Below are 25,342 nucleotides of genomic sequence, written 5' to 3' on the forward strand. Positions count from 1 at the left end.
CTCAATAAAACAAAAACTCACACTTGCTTGAGTTAAAAGTACTTCATGTCTAAAATGTCTGAAGAACAAAACATGAGAAAAAGAAACCATCACACCACACCTGAACAGAAACCTGTGTACACCAGCAATCGACTATCACGCCATGACTTCGGTACTTCCCAACACAACAGAAAGTGAAAGAATGTGCTGTCAGGTAATATCACACAGCGAGCAAACGAAGAAGGTGAAGCAATCGCTAAGAACTTTTCTAAGGACAGATTTTCCATGCAAAATTGTCTAAATGTTGAATTGGGGCATAATTGATTTTTAGGCATCATTTAAAATCAGTAGTTTCATATCTCTATATGTAAATGAATGTAGTGGGAGGAGTGACGTAATGCACGTAACGCACATCCATTGGCTGCGTGCGTAATGGCAAATCAGGAGGAGGATATTTAAATGAATGACACGCATTGCGTAATGCGCTGGGTTGTAATACCCGCCCCCATTGTTTTGTTGCCGTTTCGTGGGCTCGACGTGCTGCAGGGCAAAGGTATGTCCAAATGATTGGTTTATTTATTAAATGCAGTTGGAGTATAAGTGATTGTTGTTATTCTACTAGTATAGACTGGCAGTAACACGTTGAACTATTGGACTACCTTAAAACGAATAGATTGGGGTTGGCTGGTTATTCATTCAGGTGAGTAGCATTTATATCGGTGGACTTATGCTGAGTGCACGCGTGTTTATAATGTGTATGGTTGCAGCGATCGGACGTCTCGGCCGCTTAGCGGCGTCGGTGCACCAGTTGCAGTTCACTTATGCAGGGAAAACCTTCTTATCATTGGTATGTATGCCGAATTTTCTCCCTTTATGTCCTGATGTTAGATATGTTAATTAACTTGTTGTTGTTTTGGATAGGCCGAGCATGACGTGCCAGGATATCTAAACAAGCTGGAATATTGTGCACCAGCGTGAACCACGTGTGTAGCAGTCCGGGCGGCTCTGTTGCTTCGCTTTATTATTTTTTTGTGGTTGCTTTTCTGTAGTTATTTTGTTTAGTTTCTATTTAATTTGTGATAATTGTTGCATTGAACTTGTGGGGTTGTTATCTTCCCCTTGTTTGGCCAAGCCCTGTGTGGGGTTGGCTATTGTGTGTGTGTGTGTGTGTGTGTGTGTGTGCGACTAAGGGAGAATTTTCCCGTGTTGGACCCAGTGTGTATTTTCATGTAAATTGTATGTATGAGGCAGAGGGAGTTGTTTCTCCCATTCTTACATATTGTTTTTTTTGGTATTGATCTTTTTTTTTGCGGATTGTTGTGAAACCTTTGATATCTGTGTATGGCAATTCTTAATTTAAATAATTAATTAATTCTTGTGTGTTGTATTTCCATGCAGGAGCTGAGGGCCAATCACATGGGTGTCCTGGTGCTGTAGTGGGTCTCCAGTCACCTGAGTGCTGTGTTTCACTTGTGTTGTGTTGAGTGGTGGGGTGTAAGTATGAAGTGATTTGGTGTTTTCCTTTAGGCCACTTTCATCGGGGTGCCCGGGGTGGATGTCCTTCAGCCCTGCATGGTAGTGTATTTGTCCTGTGTAGTTAAATGGTGTGTTTTATTGATACTTGCCTTGAACTTTTTAACGTGGGTTTATTTCTTGTGACTGATCTGTGCAGAATTAAACATTAAGTTATCTGCTCCACTGAAAAGGGGCGCCTTTTGCAGTTTTATAAATTTAATAAAAAGTCTTTTTATGGGGAACTCAAGTCTCAGACCATTTCTTTGTCGGTGACGAACCTGGGTGCTTTGGGTTAAGCCTTTGGCTTATATTGTAGGGAGTTCCTGGGGTGAAAGTCCCTAGGTGGCGTAGTCGACACTGAAAAAATTCCATTCTTTCCAAAATGACTTTCTAAGTTAGGTCGGGTTTTGAAAGTGCTGGCAACCGCTTAGCCACAATTGGCGTAGTCGGCAGGATATCGACAGTCTTGGCTGAGACTTGGGTTCTAGTGTTTGTTGTTAGATAAGGGTTGTTTGTTTGTCTGTCTTTTTTTTTTTTTCTCCCCTCTCCTTTGTTTTGTTTTTGTTTTGTTTTTTGAATAGGAGCGAAGCGGCAGAGCTGTGCGGGCTGGAGAGTGGGTAGTCGTGTCTTCTCTCTGTTATTTGGGTGGTGCCTCCCCCCATTTTTTTTTTGTGGGTAAGTGATGGAGGAAGAAATTCAAGAGCTTAGAGGGCTTATTGCCCAGCTCAAAGCAGATAATGAGAAGTTACGACAGGAACGAATGGGAGACGCAGGACAGGGTTCTGCTAGTACAGGGGACAGTGTTGTACCACCCATTCCTCCTGTACAGGGTGGGGGTGGTGCCCCGGTTATGGATCGCCTTGTTTTGGTGCCTCGTGACAGGAGATGCCCTAAATTTAGCGGTAAATCAGGCATGGGTATTTCGGATTGGTTGGAGGAGGCTCAAGCCTGTATGCGTGCTCGATACCTCACTCCAGCTGATCAGGCATTCTTTTTGTTTGACCATCTGAAGGGGCTTGCGATCGGTTAAGGATTGAAGCAGGTAAGCGCAAGGCTCTGCATGATCAGCACGTTAAGGATGTTCCTCTAGCCGAGGGTCAATTGGTCTACCTCCGGAATTATAACCGGAGGGGTCGTCAGAAGATTCAGGACCTTTGGAGTTCTGTGGTATACCAGGTTGTACAGGCTCCGAGGGAGACTAGTACCGTGTATACTATTGCCCCGAGAGATGATCTTGAGAGGGTAAGGCGGGTACATCGCTCATTGTTGAAGGTTTGCTTGGATAGGGATCCTCCGTTGGATGATGCTTCCTCTGATCTCTCTGGGAGTTTCATGGGTGAGCAGGAGATGCTATCTAGGGAGGAGGAGGATGAACTATGGGTTGCGATACCATATGCCCCAGCGGCTAACGTAGCCCCAGGGAGGAACACTACACCCTCTAGAGTAGGTAGCTTAATGCCGGCCCAGGAAGGCTTGACGTCCTCTGGAATTGATGGGCCCGGTACTGGCGTTGCTTTAGGTCCTCTACTTGGTCCGGTGAGTGTGTCACCGAACCAACAAGGTACAGGAGGAGAAGGGGTGCGACGCACAGTACGAGCCACAGCAGGACAGCATTCCAACCGTCACCGTCTTCCTAGGGCAGTGGTGACTGAAAGTGCAGCTCTTGTTGCTTCTAGCAGTGTTGGGGTTTTGTTCAGACCTTGGGATTGATAGTTATTTCCATCGCCGGGTCGACGATGCAAAAAAAAAGCAGGGGAAGAATGTAGTGGGAGGAGTGACGTAATGCACGTAACGCACATCCATTGGCTGCGTGCGTAATGGCAAATCAGGAGGAGGATATTTAAATGAATGACACGCATTGCGTAATGCGCTGGGTTGTAATACCCGCCCCCATTGTTTTGTTGCCGTTTCGTGGGCTCGACGTGCTGCAGGGCAAAGGTATGTCCAAATGATTGGTTTATTTATTAAATGCAGTTGGAGTATAAGTGATTGTTGTTATTCTACTAGTATAGACTGGCAGTAACACGTTGAACTATTGGACTACCTTAAAACGAATAGATTGGGGTTGGCTGGTTATTCATTCAGGTGAGTAGCATTTATATCGGTGGACTTATGCTGAGTGCACGCGTGTTTATAATGTGTATGGTTGCAGCGATCGGACGTCTCGGCCGCTTAGCGGCGTCGGTGCACCAGTTGCAGTTCACTTATGCAGGGAAAACCTTCTTATCATTGGTATGTATGCCGAATTTTCTCCCTTTATGTCCTGATGTTAGATATGTTAATTAACTTGTTGTTGTTTTGGATAGGCCGAGCATGACGTGCCAGGATATCTAAACAAGCTGGAATATTGTGCACCAGCGTGAACCACGTGTGTAGCAGTCCGGGCGGCTCTGTTGCTTCGCTTTATTATTTTTTTGTGGTTGCTTTTCTGTAGTTATTTTGTTTAGTTTCTATTTAATTTGTGATAATTGTTGCATTGAACTTGTGGGGTTGTTATCTTCCCCTTGTTTGGCCAAGCCCTGTGTGGGGTTGGCTATTGTGTGTGTGTGTGTGTGTGTGTGTGCGACTAAGGGAGAATTTTCCCGTGTTGGACCCAGTGTGTATTTTCATGTAAATTGTATGTATGAGGCAGAGGGAGTTGTTTCTCCCATTCTTACATATTGTTTTTTTTGGTATTGATCTTTTTTTTTGCGGATTGTTGTGAAACCTTTGATATCTGTGTATGGCAATTCTTAATTTAAATAATTAATTAATTCTTGTGTGTTGTATTTCCATGCAGGAGCTGAGGGCCAATCACATGGGTGTCCTGGTGCTGTAGTGGGTCTCCAGTCACCTGAGTGCTGTGTTTCACTTGTGTTGTGTTGAGTGGTGGGGTGTAAGTATGAAGTGATTTGGTGTTTTCCTTTAGGCCACTTTCATCGGGGTGCCCGGGGTGGATGTCCTTCAGCCCTGCATGGTAGTGTATTTGTCCTGTGTAGTTAAATGGTGTGTTTTATTGATACTTGCCTTGAACTTTTTAACGTGGGTTTATTTCTTGTGACTGATCTGTGCAGAATTAAACATTAAGTTATCTGCTCCACTGAAAAGGGGCGCCTTTTGCAGTTTTATAAATTTAATAAAAAGTCTTTTTATGGGGAACTCAAGTCTCAGACCATTTCTTTGTCGGTGACGAACCTGGGTGCTTTGGGTTAAGCCTTTGGCTTATATTGTAGGGAGTTCCTGGGGTGAAAGTCCCTAGGTGGCGTAGTCGACACTGAAAAAATTCCATTCTTTCCAAAATGACTTTCTAAGTTAGGTCGGGTTTTGAAAGTGCTGGCAACCGCTTAGCCACATGAATAATGGCACGCACTTCGTGTTCTTTCAAATCACGTGACATATTGAAGACAATTGATATTATTCCAACTGGAAATTCCAGCACAATGTAAACGTCATCGTCTCAAACACATATAATTAAACTCCCATGAGACTTTATCAGAGATGACAGTAGAAGAGGTTTGCTGTAACAACTCCACAACAACATGGTTGCAAAAGATGTAAGTATTATAAATAAATGCTTTTCAGAGGAAATAATAATGAATAATAATTTTAAAAACCTTTTAAGAAAACACTTTTAAAACAAGCAAAACATTTTTTTTAATGTAAAATAAAGTGTATCGTAGTCTTAATTGTCTTATTTATTAATATTTTTGACTTAGTTAAGCAGAAGTTTAATTCCATGTCTTTTTTAAACCACAGACAGTGATTGTGAAAAACCTCACGAGTGAATTTTGAAAATGGAAGCATCTGTAGACATGCTGTTATCAAGGCTGATTTCCCTGATTAAGAACGGAAAGTGGGAGATCGAGGATGTTCTTAAGTTGTTTGAAGCCCTCGTGAAAGAATTTAATGGCAGAAAGGAAGATTTTCACACATGGATGATGAAAGTCCTTCATCAAGTGGAGATTCACAAAATAAGTCTGTCCGATTTGACATCTGATGACGATAAGATTGTGGATCACGTTGAGGCTGAAATTAATAAAATAGCCAAAAGCAATGATGATAAAACACTGGATGAGATTGTGGCAGAAATCTGTGAACAATCAGAAATTGATGAACAAACTATGACAGAAGTGAAAGATATTGTGTCCTCTGTGTCCAAATGTCTGTCAGCTTCTACAGCTCCACATCTACAAGGGATAAAACAAAGTTTGTTCAAGCTCTGCAAAGCCGTAGATAAGACCATGAACTATAAACCTCGCGAGACTCAGATGGTGAGCTGGTGCGTTCTTGTTCTTTCTAAATCAAGTCGGCTGGTTCAGGTTGGAACAGGAGAAGGAAAGTCGTGTATCGTGGCAATGTTTGCAGCGTATCAGGCAATGACTGGGAGAACTCCTGATATAATCTCCAGTTCTCCTGTTCTTGCTAAAAGAGACGCTGACGTTTGGCGTAGCTTTTATAAGGAACTGAACATTACTGTTGATTCCAACACTAACAAATCAGAAGACCGTGAGCTGAAGAAGTGCTATGAATGCCAAGTTGTCTATGGGACGACTCAGAATTTTGCAGGTGATTTTCTGAGACAGCGCTTCCACAGAAGAGAAGTGAGACCTAAGAGAGAGTTTCACTGCGTTATAGTGGATGAGGTGGACTCACTGATGCTGGACAAAGGTCTTGAAGTAGTCTACTTGAATAGTAATATACCTCTCATGGAATCTTTGAATGTAATTCTGGCAGAAATTTGGTATGTCGTCAACAAGCTGAAGCGTTTAGAGACTGGAGAGATTTTAGGGCACATTCAGCTCTTCTCTGAAGTTCTGTCTGAAATCATGCATGACAATAAAAGCATTGATCAGCTCAGTATTGTGCAGAATACGGTGGATGCAGCAAAACAACTAGATAATGCAAGTGTTGCCCAAACAGAGGCATTTTTAACCAATTTTGTGGTAAACTTCCCAGAGTACTACTTTAAACTTTACCAGGAAGGGCCTGATGGGAAATTACAGAAACTAAATGAGATTAGTTCCAAAAGTAGGAATGAAAGACAAGCAATATCACTTATTCTCCTGGGAAACGGAAAATGTCGTTTAGTGCACTATGAGGAAGACTCACTAGTTAAATCATTGGGTAAAATTATTAAAAAGAGTTCTGAAGCAGCAAAAGAACAAAATACATCTCCTATCCCAGGCTTTCAAGACCTCATCGACGGAAAGATGCAAACCTGGATTGAAAATGCTCTGTTAGCCACAAAAATGTCTCAGGACCACGAATACATCCTTCATGGAGATGGAGTGGCTCCTGTCGATTACGAATGCACTGGTGTTGTGCAGAACAACATGAGATGGGGAGAAGGACTTCAGCAGTTTCTGGAGATGAAACACCAAACTAAACTGTCCAACATGAGTCTTGTAACAAACTTCATGTCTAATGTGGGTTTATTCAAGAAATACAACAATGTCTATGGGATCACAGGAACTTTGGGGGACCAAACAGAGCTTGACATGCTGAAGAAGCTCTACAACGGTATTGACTTCTGTAAGATTCCCTCATTTAGACGACGGAAACTTTATGAGTTTGAAGGCATGGTACTACCTGAAGAGGACGAGTGGATCAGGACGGTCTGTAACGTCATTCAGCATCACGTGAACTCCACAGTCTATCGAGGTCCACGAGCAGCTCTCGTCATCTGTGAAACGATCAAAAGTGCAGAAATGTTCTACAAGACCCTTGCAGACACAATTTCAAAATGCAAACTAAAACGCTATGTAAATAACAACATGGATAACTCTACAATAATAAATCCAACAATCCAAGCGGGACAGGTCATCATTGCAACTAATCTAGCGGGTCGAGGGACAGACCTAAAGGTCAGTAAAAGCGTAAATGAGGCAGGAGGTCTGTTTGTGGTGCAAACCTTCTTACCTCTTAACGTCCGTGTTGAACAGCAAGCCTTTGGACGAACGGCTCGCCAAGGGAGTCCAGGATCTGCTCAACTCATCATGTGCGCCAGTCATTTCTCTGACTCCGTTAAACTAGTGATGGGTTTAAACACTTCAATAACCAGCTTACTGAACCGTCTCAAACATCTTACAACTATATTGATGTCACGTGGTTGCACAGAGAGTGTTTTTGAGGAAACTGTTAATCGCTATCTGGAAAATCACAGCTCTAAAAATCATGAGGCAATGGTCTCTGCTCTCACAGGCCTCTTAAAAAGGAAATCAAACGCATTTATGGGAAGCAATCTGGAAGAGGCAAAAGATGCCAGAAACACTGTGGTGGAGATAAAACTATCAAGGTTTCTTGAAAAAGACATTCCAAAAATCACAAAAGAGGAAGAGCTTTTTTCTGATTACCTTGATTTTCTGGACCGTGTTTATACAGAAGTGTCCTCTGACCAGTGTGATGTAATGGTGCCCTGTCTTCATGAGTGTTGGGGTTTGTGGTTCCTGATGCACTCCTGTAAGGAAAATGCCTCTGAGATTTTGAAAATGGACTTGTCGACTGCAAAGCAGAAACTTTTGAGTAAACAGTCCCCATCCTCCATGGTCTACTATTACATCAGGTCTGGAAACTATCTCCGTGTGAAGGGATGCCTTGCGGAGAGCATTGAGATGTACACCAAAGCATTGGAGGACGGTGTTTGCTGGGAGGTTATTCCTCTCTATAATCGTGCACTTGCCACTATTAAAAAGAAAGATGCTGGCTATGTTGCTCGAGCATTGGCTGACCTGGAAAAGGCAAACATGGAAATAGATTTGTATAATTTAAAACTTGCCCTGATTCTTACTTATGTGAAAATTTCAAGCCCAGAGCCGACAACAGCTGATTCTTTGCTTACGAAGCAGTTCCAAATGAAGAGTATGGTTGGAAAAATACTCAAGATTAACATTCAAGATTCTGTAATGAAGCTGAAAAGCGCTGAAAGCAGAGGAAGAGATGTGAGCCTGGCAGAAAACCGTAATCGTTCTTCAGCAGCAGGAGAACGCTTTAATCTGCGTGACCCAAGATTTCTGGAAGACCTGGTAAAGGAATACGCACACGTTAGATCACTGGGTCTTGACCACATTTTCTTTTTGGACGTCACATTTTCTTTCAGTAGGTTTTTGTCAAATATGTTTAATGTTAACATGTGACACTTTTCACAGATATCTTTATGTCCAGTTAGCTAAATGCTAATAATCGAATGTGTATATAGAGTATATCAGTAATTATTCTAATTCACATTACAATCTGTGTTCTTCAATGATCATAAAGACCATTTTCTTGGGTGATATTTCTGATGTGACGTGTTTGATCAGGTTAATAGGTTATTCTTAAACAAGGTACAGTCAATTAGTATTTATTAACATGTCCAAATTGAGAATATCACAAACAATAAACTCTCACCAGAAAATAATATTTAAGGTGGTCAATTTGCTCATTTTTAATAATGTGAAGGCTTTTCACTCCAATTGAGCATCAATCCAAGTATTAAATGCTTATGTGGGTCCACGTAAATGTACTGTTCTGCTTTCTGCTTCTGATTTTTGAACATTAAAACAAATAAACCTATTCTATGACACCCAACAATCAAATGAATGAACCTTTACAGTAGCATCATATGACATCTCTAATAAAACGTTCCTGTAGCTCAATCAATAGAGCGAGGCGCTAGCAACGCCAAGGTCATGGGTTCGATTGCCAGGGAAAGCAAGAACTGATAAAAATGTAAAATGTGTACCTTAATGCCATGTAAGTCACTTTGGATAAAAGCGCCTGCCAAATGCATACATGTACATGTGAAAATTATGGTTTATTGTATACTTTTCAAGCATTTTTTTAAAGATACATTTTGTTTTACTCATCTCAAATGTTCAATCTTACAACATAGAATAATATTGTAATAAATGTATGTTTGTAAATATACAATATTAGGAGGTTATACCAGATATATTAGTAAATGGTGAAGGATTACAAATTGTATCAGACTTTAAATAAACATGTACTTCAGTGTTTAATTTGTGTGACTTTACCAAAGCGTTTGATTTGTAGGCCTGATTTCCTCCAGCTGAGCCTGTGCGCTTTACCTGACGGCTCAGGGTTAGGCCCGACAGCTGCGCACCGACGGGCCTGACAATAATTCAGACTGACAAAATAATAAAAATTATATTCTTCTTCTTTTAAATAATTAAAAATAATAATGAAATTATTCTTCTAAATAACAATAAGGGTCATTAATTATAAAAATAAGAAGAAGAATCTTACAAAAAGTCATGCGATTATTAATGTGAATGAATGGTAGGCTACTCCACATCACATCATCATCATCATATCGTACACCCCAATACATGTGCCGTGATACGAAATGTAATGCTAATTGTTTCAAAACATGCTGTAGAATAATGCATTGTGATGGTCATTTCTCGTGATTTGGGTCCATATTTTGTTTCTGTGGATCCCACTCTTTAAACTCCCAAATAAAACTATATTGTTTTTTCCACCTGGTGATGGTCTCGATCTCCACGTCGGAGAAGTTTCGCTTCTTTGCCATCTTCTGTTAGCCTAGAAATCTAGACACACCCTAGCGGCAGCAAATTTAATTTGCCCGCAAGTGTGGTCTAGCAACTCTCAATTCCTATCTGAGCTGTATTCCTCACAATCTGGACGGCCCAATCACATCGTGTATAGAGTCGGCGGGCGGGGCCATAATGACGACGGCTGAGTTGCGTTTGCGTGCTTCTAGTAAACACAGAAACTGACGAACGGCGGTCTTTCGAATCAGCTCTGCCCGCGCCTCCGGAAGACTTGAGTTAAGCTTTTCTCTGAGAAAAGAACAAAGAACGGCACTGAAGTCATTCTGAAGAAGGGAAGATGTGTTCAGAGTTTAGCCGACCGGATACGGCGAATGTTTAATCTGTCAGCGAGCTCCCCTTCACCGTCGTTGCTCTGGTTGGTGTAGCGCTATCCTATCGCGTGCAGAGGGAGTTTGACAGACAGCCGTTTATCCGCCCCTCGGACTGAGCCCTGTCTATGGTGAGTTTCCAGACCAAACATCTTGATGTGGCTCTGGCTTGTCAGGCTAATCTTCTGTGTGTCCATGGCGTAAAATGAGCAGAGACTTGAATATATAGGGGCGTGTTATTCTAATGACGATCGTTTTCAGCCGCGGCATTTATCAAGGGCAGGTATTGCATACACCTTGGGTGCTTCCCAATTCTTATGTGTGCATCCTTGTTTCCTTTCCTACCTTCCTTTCCTCGCGCCTTAGCTCCACCCCTTCAGGACGCCAGGGAAAGACGTGAGGGCGGAGGAATTGATTCAAGTGAATTGATATATCCTCGCTCCCTTTAACGTCACTTCAAAGCGGCGTCAGTTAATGACACCGCTGGATTTAGTCTGGATTCTTGAACATTAGAGATAACTATTTATATTGTAAGCTTCAGCCTCCACAAAATACCACATTTGTCCATATTTTAATTACCAGTTATTATTAACAACGAATTCGTTATTAACTGCTTTTTCGTTGTATAATATTAGTTTCTATTTGTTTCTTTAATTTTCTTGTGCTTTGATATAATTCTGCAACTATCAGGTGTTGTTTTTTGACGAACATTTGTATCTTGTACATGTAAACATAGGAATAATGATTAATAAACTCTGGCACGATGTGAAGGGGAAGGAGAATTAATGCTTGCGTCACGTTTAGTTGATAAAACAGTTCCGCAAAGGATACTCCAGTGTATCCTCGCTCATGACTCCTCAGGAAGCTCCTCACTCCTCCATCCTCGCCTCCAATTAGAGAATTGAGATCTCCTACAAGATGGCTGAGCTCCATTGGTTTCCGGGTCATAGGATGGAGGACAGAGGAGCGAGAAGCACAGAAGCACCCCTGGATTGCAGAGGTGCGCACAGCTTCATACATCAGGCGGTCAGAGGAGTGTAAGCATAATCTTACGCCAACGTATACGCCTGTTTCAATACACAAGATTGATAAATGAGGGCCAGTGTCCTGTTGGGAAACTTCTAAGATCCTCATCTTCATCCTCAGATCATGATCAGGTGGTTTCCTTCATTCTCACAGCAGATGATTTAGATCAGGAGTCAAATATTATTCACACTGAAGCTCAATGTCAAACTGGGGCTTTAATTGAACTGCATTTCTAACACAAACTCTGGACAGAAATCATTTGAGTATTTTACATCTTTCAGCTTTTAATAAGTGACATGTATTATGAGAGACTCTCGTAAAGCATTCATCACTAATCCAGGATTTATGAATAATCTTCAGATATGAGATTATGGTGATTATGAACCATCATCTTCATCCTCCTCCTCCTCCTGCTCCTCATCTTCATCATCATCATCCTCCTCCTCCTCCTCATCTTCATCCTCCTCCTCCTCATCTTCATCACCATCATCGTCCTCCTCCTCATCTTCATCCTCCTCCTCCTCCTCATGATCAGATGAATCCATAAATGCGTCTGAGTCTCTGGTAAGATCATGAATTCTTCCCGTTTGTAGTTTTCCAGAAAGTGAGATCCAGGTTTAGTGAGATGATAAATAATGAATGAATCTGAGAATGAACATGATTCTGTCAGATCATCAGACCATGAGCTCCAGCGACACACACACACACACACACACACACACACACACACACACACACACACACACACACACACACTAAAGCTTTGAGTGAGCCGTTGACACACACTTCACTACACTTCATCAAACTCTTCTATATTTAGTGAGCGCTTTGACTTCATCTTTGTGTTTAGTTCTGCTTTCTATAAGCGTTCAGGTATACAGGGATCTGAAAAACACACTCTTTTAAATCAGAATCAGATGTTTAGATGATTTTCAGAGGCTCACAAATGTATTTAAAATAAAAACGGGGCCAAGCTGAAATTGTATATTTTACTGTGAGCACTTTTAAAAAAACCTTTATGGCAGCTTTCCATATATGTCTGAAAACTGTGGCCAACATTATTTAGTAAACATTGCATATGCAGTTGTCCTGCCAATCTTCTCTGTGATACGCTAACCAGACTTTGAGTTAAAGCCATTTGAAATATGCTTTTTTTTTGCTCTTCCAGGGGCCACTACTGGGTCCCTGGAGGTGTAAGGGCAGTACAACATACACAGATCTATTCTCCTCATCACGGACAACAAACTTTGAGTTTTTTAACATTTAAATATCAGAGTATTTTGTCTTTTCTATTCTAACGTCATGCTTGTATTAGGTTTTGATATTGTAAGACCATCTGATGAAATACAGATATATTTGAAAGAAATGTTGTAAAATAATAATTATTAAGTTTTATTTTCTTTTATGGATATACACTAATAAATATAATGGATGAACCTGCAACAACTTGCCATTATCCACTTTCCAGAGTAAACAAAAACTATTTATATTATTTACACTTCATTAAATATAGGACCATGCACCATTAAGTAAAAGAACAAGAGACATTGTCACAATTTCATCTACACCCTCTTCACGTACCTGGCATTGAAAATGTGCATGCTTTAATGTTTGTTGCAGTAGTAGATGTACCAGAATGATCAACATGGATCATCTTCAGTTAAGCTTGAAGTGTTTAATCCTTCCCTTTATTTCACTGAAAACTGACATACTTGTCACAGCATGCAAGTATATACAACTTTTTGGAGCATTGTACCAAATATAATATAACCAGATAAAACATGTTTACTTCTCAAGTAAAATATTCTTGGTAATTAATTAGATAACCTAAATAAACTTGTTGAATGTGTATTTACAGTACAAACACCATACACAATACTCACCATACTTTATCACTCAACACTTTATTGGAGGATACAGTATACAGTTGATAAAGTAGAATAAAGTCAAATAAGATTTGAGGCTTTCCTGTAGCTCAACCAGTAGAGCGTGGCACTAGCAACGCCAAGGTCATGGGTTCGATTCCCAGGGAAAGCAAGAACTGACAATAATGTAAAAATGTGTACCTTGAATGCAATGTAAGTCGCTTTGGATAAAAGCGTCTGCCAAATGCATAAATGTAAATGTAAGATTAAAGATAAATAAAAATGGGTTTTAAAAAACACATTAACATCATATTAATCCATTCACAGCTGCTGAAGCCACACAAATGAGTGCCACATAATCCCATCCAGTCTAGTGATGGGAAGTTCGGTTCTTTTCCGCGAACCGGTTCTTTCAGAGAGTTCGTTTCCATGATCCGGTTAAAAAAACCGGATCACCGGTTCTTTTACGTCTTTACGTAATGACGTCATTTCTATCACCCCGGCGGATGAAAATACATTCAAACACATCCATATAAAGTATTTGTAATCAAAACTTAGTATAGTAATAATTATAATTGACATCATCATCATCTTGGAAACATTTTTTCATTTATGTTTTGCAACAGCACTAAATACAGTTCACCAAACCGAACTGAATCGATTGTTACAACATCTACTTCAAGATATTAGTTTTATTTCTAGTTTGAGAGACTGTCACTGTCGTGCAAACACTGATGTTTTACACAGATTAAATAAACTTACATTGACATAATAGGCCTACTTACACAAATCCTCAGTGTTCACCCGTGCTCATGTATGATCAGCATCAGCTGTCCCAGTCCGAGAGAAACAGTTCGGTTACGACGCTCTCACGCATGCTCAGTATCTCAGCTCACCGGTTCTCAGAATCAAACATGTCCGAAAGATCGAACGTGTCTGATAGAAACGGTTCTCGATTCTGTACCGGTGATCCGTTGCAACCGGTCGATCTGACTCGAGAACCGCTGTATCAGTGTGTGTGTGTGTGTGTGTGTGTGTGTGTGTGCTGAGCACAGGGTGCTGAGCTGCGAACTGCTGCAAGCGGAATAGTCTATATCAAACCTACTGTTTTGATTACATTTTAAAATGTGTATCAACTTAGAAATTAAATAAGATAAAAACTGTTCCTGAAAATATCATGCATTATTGATAAAACAAATAAATGTTTAATTTGACCGTTTTACAATCCATTGTTTCCAAAACTTTAAAATAATACAGTGACAGCTTTATGATGTTTCCAAACGTGATTTGTTTTATACACTTAACCTGCATTTCGTTCCTCTGAACAAATAACACGCATGCGCAGCTCATCGGCTCACGGTTCTCAGTATCGAACGTGTCCGACAGAAACGGTTTTGATTCTGTACTGCTGATCCGAGGATCCGACAACCGCTACGTTCGGTTACACGCGCATGCTCAGTATCAGCTGCTCGTGAGTTCATCAGATCTCTCAGCAAAACATGTCTCACTTCAGCTAACGATTGGAGTTACAGCATCTACTTCAAGATATTCGTTTATTTCTAGTCAGAGAGACTGTCACTGAAGGCAGAAAGTTAATAACTACAGTAACTTGTGGGATCAGCGCTGATTTGAGACGCGATCCGTTTAGAACGATTCAGTTCGATTTGGTGAACTGGTTCGACCGGTTCACTATAAAGATCCGGTTAAAAAGAACGATTCGTTTGCGAACCGGAGATCACTAATCCAGTCAAGATACAGAAAACAGATTTGATATAGTGTTGGAAAATAATGATTCATTATTACAACTAGACTGGTTTCTGTCTCTTCCCTCTATCATGTTCATGTTCTTCTTCTTCTAAACAGTTCGCCCACTTGTACCGTACAGTATAATCAATGTACAGATGATGTGATCACTGATGTTGTGTAGCCTTTTCTCAACCAGAGGAAGAAGTCGTATAATCCGGCGTTCTCCATTCCTGGTCTAAAAGTAAAACAACAAACACAATTCAGATTAAGTTTAATGTACAGTCGGGTTAACCTATGTTCTTCAGTAAACTCTCCACCTCAAAATGGGCAGAAATGCCAATTCCTGATTTAAATTTACAAAGCAGCAGTCAGTACATAAAATAATATACACATTGAAGCATTATGTATAATATTGCAGCCCATAATATTAGCCAAGTACTGAACAAAAACTAATTTACCCATATCAACAGCAACCTTTTAAACAGTAGATCTTTTAGAAAGGCATGGTCTCTTCTGAGCTTTTGTCAGTGATGCTCGATTTCTTGAGTTACTTGTTTCAAGAGCATCACTTGTGATAGCCTTTACAATATAAAATTGTTCAAATACTGCAATACAACTTTCATGGACAGAATTAAGAAATAGGTACCCAGGCACCAGACTTACCATGCTTATGAAGCACCCATGGCCATGTATAGTTCTCAGAGAGCAGAGTTTTTGCCTCTTGTATTCCTCCTTGGCAGCACATCTTTTTCCTGTCGAATGTGTGCCTTCTCTTGCTATCCATCTTAAAACACAAATGCAATGTGTTTAGTCTGTGGAGTATAAGGCCTTGTTTCAAGCCAAAGAACTAACCAGATATTTCACATAATTCAAAGAACATTTACTATTTGATTCCTAATATTTCCCAACTCATTATCTTCTAAAGCTACCCAGAACCATCCATGATCTACAAAACAATGGAGAAATACATGGAGTTTATAACAACTAAATGCTTTTCCCCACACTTGTCTGCTTTTATCTAAGACAAACAGACGGAGTAGTTTTTAAGAACTGAAGGCCAAAAGTGTAATAATAATTGTATCAAAAAGGGAAAACAAATATTTACCATTTTAAATAAATCCAAGATACAGAACCTCATTTGCTTATTTTAGGAGTTATTAAAAGATTTAGACATGAATAATGGTACGTATTTTATCAGAGTAGAAAGAATGATCACTGTTGAAATGAATAGTCCTTTGAGAGATCAACATCAAATTTTGTACTACATATTACAGCATTGCTTCAATACAAGACATACCAATAGACTTGCGCACTTTTCTGTCTTCTTCGGGCACAAGATGTCCATCTTCCTTCCTCACCCTAAACAAAGGACTTATTTTCTTAGCTTGCTTCGATATAAGGTCTGGTCTTTCTTCTCTTCTGTAAAACAAGAAAGTCTCACTTACTCTGTGCAAATACTATTGTTTTTAAAACATATAAATTAAGACAGTTACAATAAAGTTAATTTACCATAAGATTAAGGTGAGCATTTGATGAGTATATATATTAAAAACTGTATATACTTTAGTATTTATACTGATACTGATAATATTCAACTTTACCTGTGAAGGGCTGATTACGGCAAGATTCGCTGAGAATCACTAGAAGCTCCTGTGAGGGTTGACTCTTAAAAGAGCTGTTGAGTTTGATATTGTAGAGATCTTTTAAACAAAAATAAATAAATAAAAGTAATCTGCAAGACAGAAAGAAAGAGGAAATTGTATTACATTGCATGCAAGTTGTGAGTTCATACATAACTGTTTCTTGCTGTAAAAAAACGATGCATAATTAAATGTTAAATACATTTATGTAGTAAGTTCACAGATATATGTGTGCATTCCCATTATTAAAAGTATATAATAGCAAGCTATATCATATGAATTTGTTTGAAAATGTAGATAACGCACTTGATTTTGTGATCACATCAATTATTTACATGCAAACGGGACGTTAATAATAAGAAAAAATAATCGAATATCTGATGTCATGTGACCGAAGTGGCTTTTTGAGGCTTTTGCATCTGAACTCTTCATATACAAATACAGCTCTGGAAAAAATTAAGAGACCACTTAACATTTAGAAATCCATGTTAAGTGGTCTCTTAATTTTTTTCCAGAGCTGTATGTACGAGAATCATACGAATTTGACAACTTGTTAAATCTTGTGAATTATTAAGACTTCGGGAATATGTTCTTACTGATTGAGCTATGGGATTTGTAAGAATAAGTAACAACAAATGCTAAATAAAATGTTTGATAAAGGGTTCAAACCAACACATACAAATATTTGCTGTTGCAGCTTTCGGTTTTCTCTGTTGCTTCTCCACAAACAAGAATGGGTTGACTGCAGGGGCGTAACTACAGACAGTGCAGGCAGTGCAGCCGCACTGGGGCCCGTGCGGCAGGGGGGCCCGCAGCGCACACGGGCCCATGCCCACATTGCAAACGGGCCCTTGGCAACAAAGTGACTCCGCAGAATATTGTGACACTCACATTTCAAATGAAAAGCACTGGTTTCAGATTTCACACGGCTGTCGCGCTCTACCGTCACGCTTAGGATAGGCTACTGACCACCTTTTTCATCAGAGCATGTGAGCGGAGCACAGTTGCGTGACGCTCGATCCGCTAGATATTCCGCTCTATGCCAGTGAGCTCCACAATTCACTATAAAATGTGAATTATTTGATTTAAATCTAGCGATTTCAAGCTTTCTTTAGACGTATGCTTCATGTTTGTCATGTATTCACCGAGTTTCAGATTCTCGCAGATAGAAAGCGCACCTTTTTTATTTATTTTACTAAAGCACAAAGTTTTGTTGTTATGCGAGTGTACACAAATAAAAGTGGAAAATTAATATTTATAATTATGTCTCACATTTATCTGTATGGCCAAAAATTACGGAGTATTGCGAGTTTTAGGCTATCCCCCGTCATGACTCGTGAGGGGGAAAAAACAGCCGGTACGTGCGTTCTTCAGCCAGAGGGTTAAAGAAACCGTAGCCTATTTAGTTTCATATTTATGTTTAAATAATAGCCCATTATATAATTTATTATTATTATTATTATTAATTATTTTAATTAGGGATGCATCAAATATTCGGGCGAAAATGGACCATGTGCATTCTCTCGGTGCATTCTTGGCCGAAAGACTTTCATCACCGAAATAATACGTCCGAAATGTGGGCTTCGTCCCGTTTTTTAGCCTGTCTCTCCAATCCGTAGCGGCTCTGAGCAGAGCGCAGCGCACGTCAGAAGCAGAGGTGTGTGTGTGTGTGTGTGTGTGTGTGAATCTGAGCGTCATTGGTCTGTCACCGCTCGTCAATGTCAAAATATTTGATAAAACCAATCAAATCAGAGAAGGCGGGCTTTATGGTCACACAGAAACTGCTGAGGCTGAGCGCAAATTTTAGCAGAGCAACTCGACGTCAAGTAAGATAAATGCAGCTAAACTAAACATTCATGTTTGACAGCTGCTGCTTTAAGTCAGAAATGTTAATCAAAAGAAAAAAATATTTAGGCGAATGTTTTTAACTGGAAATATGCCAATGTGATTCATAATGTAGGCCTAATTAACGAACAAGAAATATTAACAAAGCCATTTTAATCAGGTTAGGCATAAGATTAATAATAAATGTGTATATATTGTAAATTAATATAATTCTATTTTTAACATTCAGTAAATATATATATATTTTTAAACTCAGCTTTTTCAGCCTGTATTGGGCATAAGATTAGTATTGAATGTGTTCATATTGTGATTTTAATAAACTTAAAACTTTGATAAATAGTAAAGTAGATTATCTTAAAAGAACATCTTAAAATGCTCATATGTAGATCATAGAAATCAAAATTTTCTCGGGGGAGCATGTTAGAACCCCCTAACATTTGGGATCTTGGTGATTATAAACCTGCCTACATTATTGGGTATGATTAATGCATGTACAGTATGGCCATGCAGTAAGGTGTTAATATTTGCTTTATAAGTAATGATAAACAGCCAATATCTTAGGGGTATGCATGTTTGTAAGCTATTAGTTAATAGCGCAATTTGGACCCTAAACTAAATAGTGTTAACATTTTTTCTACAGGCCTACCCTCACTGGGGGCTGAGCCGCCCTAAAATGACAATCATAGAAACGCCCCTGATTTTCACCATCATCACCCGCGTGTAGTGCCAGAAGACGCGAATGAGAACATCTGTCTCTGTGCACTCATCCGAAAGCGCGCAGTCTCACAGCGTGCAAATAGAGTTCTCTTTCAAGTCTTGCGTTTGAACGGACAAACCCACAAAAAAAGTAGCCTATGTCAACAAGTCCACCTTGATGAGTCTCTAGTAATATTGTTATCTACTTTTTTTGGCCTTCAGAACATCTTAAAATACACATATGTAGATCCTAGAAATCTACATTTTCTCGGGGGAGCATGCCCCCGAACCCCCCTAAAAAAACTCACATTTGGAATCTTACTGATTATAAAAGAGTGTCTTTTTTACGATTAAGGGATGTAGGCCCTACGGTGACACAGAATAAGCCATTAATATTTGATTTGTAAATAATAATAAACAACCGATATCCTGATATAGAAATGAAACCTGACCCTAAAGTGTTACATATGCTTGGTTAGGGGGGGCCTAACTGCATAGCCTGCACTGGGGCCCATCATTAGTAAGTTACGCCACTGGTTGACTGAGTCCGAGAGGCTCTTTTGGTCTTTTCAGGTAAAAAAAAAAAAGAAAGAGAGAAAAAAGTCATAATATATAATATATAGCATTATAAAGTATACTATTTAAATAACAATATTTGGATTTTACATTAAAATGCATTTAAAGCATGGTAATTGTTGTGGCTACTGTTTATTTACAACAAATATCACACGCCAAAGGTTTCCCACTGAAAGCAATTGGGTTCCCAGTTCGTCCATCGCGTGACGCCGAGGGGTCTACCTGTGGCGTCTTCAGTGTGACGCCGGCGCGCGGCGCGCGGCGCGGATAGAGACGGTGATTGCTTTTGGGTCTTTTTTTCGCACAATTCAATCGTTTGGCCTCGGAATAGTTGGACTTTTTCAATAAAGTGTGCCTGTTGTCTGTTACAGTCTGTGTTTTATATCATATAATATGCAAATGGATAGGTTTAGGGCGGGGTGGGGTTTGACTGCTGTTTCAAACGTGTATCATAGCGTAAATAAATGTAAATACAATTGTACTGGCTGATTAAATTGAGAATCACACTCCAACATGTCATAATGGAAAAATTATAACCCAATAAATTCCATCATGACGATAACATTCACATGCCCAACACGTCTGTTTATGACGTCCTAGGTTTCTCATTGAAATCAGTGGATTACCTAGCCAAGAAATCTAGACCCTAGCGGCAGCAGATTTAATTTGCCCGCAAGTGTGGTCTAGAAACCAAGCGGGTAATCTAGCGCTCGGAAAGCGTTCCACCCCTAGGGGCGGCCATTGCTAACCAAGCCATCACCTGCTGTTAGCATCCCATTGACTCCCATTCATTTTTGAGTCACTTTGACAGTGAATAACTTTACATCTGAGGCGTTTAAAGACTCCATTTGTCCATTGTTTATTTCTAAAGAAACACGACAATGCATAAAAGGCTCCATTACCTTGTATCTTACACTATCGCCCCGCAGAAGCTGTTTTTGTAAAAATAGGCTAACGATTGCGTCATAACCAACGCGACTCTGTCGCACAGTTGAGAAATTACCGTATAGACCTGAGGAGACGCTCGCAGGCAATCTTTACTGTCTATGAGACAGTCGGGGGGACGTGGAGACATAAAGTCTGATAAAGTCAAGGGAGAAGAATGGGGAGAAGCCCATAGTGAGCCAAAAGCAACGGGAGAAAATATTTAAACAACGGGATTCAGCTTTCACTTTCCACAACTACTAGAAGACTTACAGCTGTCAGACAGGAGGCTCACGTCACATCTACGTCCTCAAGCTCAGTCTGAGCCGGCGCAGTTCGCTCAGCCATCAGGAAGTGAGAGCCCCTATACTGACATCACTTAACGCCGTAGAAGGCAATGGGATCGCTCGGTCCATTTCTTTTACTGTCTATGCTAGCAACTCTCAATTCCTATCTGAGCTGTATTCCTCAGAATCTGGACGGGCCAATCACATCGTGTATAGAGTCGGTGGGCGGGGCCATAATGACGACGGCCGAGTTGCGTTTGTGTGCTTCTAGTAAACACAGAAACTGGCGAACGGCGGCGGTCTGTCGAATCAGCTCTGCCCGCGCCTCCGGTAGACTTGAGTTAAGCTTTTCTCTGAGAAAAGAACGGCACTGAAGTCATTCTGAAGAAGGGAAGATGTGTTCAGAGTTTAGCCGACTGGATACGGCGAATGTTTAATCTATCAGCTCTGCTTCACCGTCGTTGCTCTGGTTGGTGTAGCGCTATCCTATCGCGTGCAGAGGGAGTTTGACAGACAGCCGTTTATCCGCCCCTCGGATTGAGCCGTCAATGGAGAGTTTCCAGACCAAACATCTTGATGTGGCTCTGGCTTGTCAGGCTATGGATTACCCAGTACGTCGAAAAATGGCGATTTAGGGGTACCCTGTGCGTCAACAGCTGACGTCAGGGTCCCTTGACCGTTCGGCAACATTTGACGAGTAGGGGTGAGACTGTGTTGGTTTATCCGCCCCTAGGATTGAGCCGTCAATGGCGAGTTTCCAGACCAAACATCTTGAAGTGGCTCTTGTAACAATGTGATTGTTAGTTTGACTCATGTTGCAGTACGGACCTTTTGTATGATGCACTTTAAGGAAGTGAATGCTGTTCAGTAAACAGAGAGTAACGGACATATGGCAGTGGTCTGATTTATTTATTGCACTCTAGTGAATGAAAAGAGAGTGAAACAGCTCTGGCTTGTCAGGCTAACATTCTGTGAGATAAGTGAGATTTATGTGCACTTTGGTTAGTTATATTTAGGCTAGATTTAAATGAGATATATTGACTGATATAGACAGCAGCAGATAGTTAGGATAGATAAAGGCTAGTGACACATTCATAAAGGCTAAATTAGGATTATAGATATATAATATAGAATATATATAGATATAGAAGATATTCTTAAGTGATATAGATAGAGGCTCCACGTAAGAGATATCATACTACATCTGGTGTGGGAGCGTTTCCATTTGGAAAATCCACATAAAGTGAGATGTGTGTAAATATTTGTGCATGCCAGCAACAAGTGTCCCACCTTGTGAGATAATTTTTTCAAAGGCTGGAGAAATTATATATAGATAAAGTTGACTAAGTCTTCACCAGCAGAACAATTCATATTTTTGAATAAAAATGTTATGTAACTAATAACACATTGTGGATTTATTTCTTTTAATAATCTTAATTTTTCATGAAAAAAAAAACCTAAAACAAAAGACTAAAGTTATTTACAATGAGGAGGCTTCAGGTTACAAAACCAAGTAGTTGTGAGCCAGATGATGATAACGTGTTTTTTGTTTTGTTGTGTTTTTTACACACAGTTGTAGATCACTGTCAAGATTATTTCAGATCAACATACGCCAGTGTCCACTAGATGGCGTCATGGAGACGGGTGTCGGGTGTTGTTTCCAAGCTTCGGCACATTCGCTGGGTGGTGAAACTCTGACTAAACATCAAGTTGAACCTTTGCAAATGAAGACAGTCATAGTAAGCTCGATCTTTTACTGTCACAATTCATCATCAACATATAACGGTGAAAACGGTAATAAAACGATACAACAATATGAAGTGTACATTTCTTGACTAACAGTACATTGAATGACTGTAACGTAGACACTGCTGTTCCCAGTTATAAGAGCTATTAGCATTGCTATAGTGTTTATCTCTGTGAGTGTCTCACCTGTGACTCTAGATCATCAGAGTGAATCTGTGACGCTTGAGAAACTGTGAATAAAGAACATGAACATCACATTATAGCATTCGCAAAACACAACCCGATCACACATAAATGCGTATAAATAGTACGAGTGTGCAATGTCGTGAAATGTATACGCCAAAACTAATTTTGGCGTGCATATGATACGCTGTTTTTCGCGTGCATATCAGGTGCATATGATACGCGCTTTATGGCGTATATATGACACGCTCTTGGGTAGGTTTAGGGTGGTGGGGTGGGGGGTTCGTATGTATAATACGCCATAAAATGCGTCTCATATGCACGCGAAAAACAGCGTGCCATAGACACGCCAAAATGAGTTTTGGCGTATACATTCCACGACATTGCACACTCGTACTATTTATACGCATTTTTGTGAGAATACCCGTGTTTAAAGGTACAGACACATTACAGAATCTGCTAAACGGGAACATGTTAAACAAAACAAATAGAATAAGTATAAGCGACCAGAACTGAATTCACAGGCATAACAGATGTTAACATAGTTCATCAGACATAACCTAACTAGATTATATGAAAGCTTTTGAGCACCGCTGTAAGTGTTAATGATGTTTACCTATAAAGTTATAGTTTATAATCTATTTCACACATTCATACACCAGAGAACATGAAACACGATGAAATATAATAGTTTGATCTGAATCATCGTAATTACTCACAGTTTGGTTTGTAGATATTCAAGCTGTTGCGTCTGACTCCAAGCCTCTTTTCCTGTTTTGGTTCATCAGATTGTAACTTTTTTCCTTTTTTCATGCCATTTTCTCTGTCTGTCTTCTCCATAACGTGTGTTTTATTATCTGCAGTCTGTCATATGTATTTGTTCTCCAGTGCATTAACCTGTACATTCTGCTATGGCATTGTCTGTTTCAGAAATGTGGAGATGAGGTTTAATGTAACTTTTATACACTCAGTTGTAAACTCCTCCTCCTGTATTGTTTTGATGGTTGGGTTGTGTACTTCCTTGTTACAGATTTATTTTGGAAAGAACTGAAGGCAAAAAGCAGAAACAAAAGTGTGTGACATTGGATATTTCAACAGCCAACTGTCAGCAACCATGATCGGAGTAAAATGTGATTTTAGAGTTTAGTGAAGCTTTAAATGAGATAATGATTAGTGTACAGTTCAGCTTTGTTTCATTATATCAGAAACACACAAACACGTCTTGATTTAAATAGCCCGAATTCATTAATTTAAATCTCTTTACAGACCAATTAATAAGAGAGTGTTTTAATCACCTCATGATGAGCTGAAGAGGAAGACTAATGCTCACTCTCATTCGACAGATGGAGAGATCAAACAGATGTGTGATATTTGCAATTAAAAATCTTTATCTTATGTTGGAAAGTGAATTTGAATACTCAAATTGTGAAATGTTTAAACTGAGGGAGAAGTCCGGAACGCTAGACTCATAAGGAGATCCGAACTGCAGGTGATTTTTATTTATTTATTTATTTATTTTTGTGGTATAATCTTCTTTTATGACACTTTAGACGTGATGTAATCTATTGTTTAGGCAAGGCAAGTTTATTTGTATAGCACATTTCATACCCAATGGCAATTCAAAGTGCTTTACATAGAAATGAATTAAAACAGTGGTAACAAATGCATGAGAAAAAAAGAGTACCATATGGAGGAATAAAAAATTAAAAACAAAACAGTTGTAAAGATAATAATAATAATAAAATAATAATAATAATAATAATAATAATAATAGATTTTATTTATAATGCACTTTTCATTCCGAAGAATCTCAAAGTGCAAATAATAAATAAAATAAAATGGTCAGATCCACAATAATGGTCTGATATAAAAATAAACATTCTTCAGTTTACAGCCTACATACATGTCCCATCTTTATTAGAACACCTCTCATTCATTTCTTTCTCAAACACGTTCATAACATCCATTTTAATCACTATTCCCTGATTTTTGTTGAACCCATTCTCACTCATCATACCCTCCACAGATTTACAAAGATACTTACACAGATTGACCTTATTGTCAAACTTACTATTTCCATCAAACCCAGTTTTCACTCATCATATTTAACTCAAATGAACATATAAAATAAACAATAACCAAAGATAAGAACAAAGGTAAACTACCGTAAAATAATTATAAAAAGAAATATATCTGCTAGCAGCCATTATCAGGGCCAAGCGCAAGAAAAGCAGACAAGGAAGACAGCAGCAGACCAACTTATTTAACAGACCAGAGACAATTTATAAGCAAAAAAAGAGACAATTACATGTTTTGTTTAATTATAGCGCCACCAAGAGGCACAATCATGCCAATTTTTTTGTGTGTCCTCGTAGTGAGCCCATAGAAGTGTGTGTCAGTTTTGGTGAAAATATCTCATTTTGTTTTGGAGTTATAGACATTTATGTGAAAAAA

The 25,342-nt window shown here is 39.5% G+C and overlaps 1 protein-coding gene and 2 long non-coding RNA genes across 4 annotated transcripts; 1 reads left to right on the top strand and 2 right to left on the bottom strand.

The window, feature by feature from the left end:
- The first annotated feature begins 5,267 nt into the window (after positions 1–5,267).
- LOC137047035 (protein translocase subunit SecA-like) lies at positions 5,268–11,616 on the top strand. The gene is made up of 3 exons (XM_067424566.1): positions 5,268–8,230; positions 11,216–11,391; positions 11,501–11,616. The coding sequence occupies exons 1-3, from the start codon at positions 5,268–5,270 to the stop codon at positions 11,614–11,616; spliced, it is 3,255 nt and encodes a 1,084-aa protein (XP_067280667.1).
- Positions 11,617–14,398: 2,782 nt separating this feature from the next.
- Positions 14,399–16,730, bottom strand: LOC137046854 (uncharacterized). Of its 2 annotated transcripts, none has more exons than XR_010899096.1 (4): positions 16,593–16,730; positions 16,305–16,410; positions 15,655–15,775; positions 14,399–15,226 (listed from the first exon to the last, which is right to left on the bottom strand). It is a non-coding gene; the product is annotated as an uncharacterized lncRNA (long non-coding RNA). The 2 variants fall into 2 exon arrangements; XR_010899097.1 differs by having other exon boundaries at positions 16,289–16,410.
- Positions 16,731–22,379: 5,649 nt separating this feature from the next.
- Positions 22,380–23,817, bottom strand: LOC137047000 (uncharacterized). Its single transcript, XR_010899140.1, has 3 exons — positions 23,608–23,817; positions 22,892–22,935; positions 22,380–22,675 (listed from the first exon to the last, which is right to left on the bottom strand). It is a non-coding gene; the product is annotated as an uncharacterized lncRNA (long non-coding RNA).
- Between the last annotated feature and the right edge of the window lie 1,525 nt (positions 23,818–25,342).

This window comes from Pseudorasbora parva, chromosome 18, assembly GCF_024679245.1.
Source record: "Pseudorasbora parva isolate DD20220531a chromosome 18, ASM2467924v1, whole genome shotgun sequence".
Lineage (NCBI taxonomy): Eukaryota > Metazoa > Chordata > Actinopteri > Cypriniformes > Gobionidae > Pseudorasbora > Pseudorasbora parva.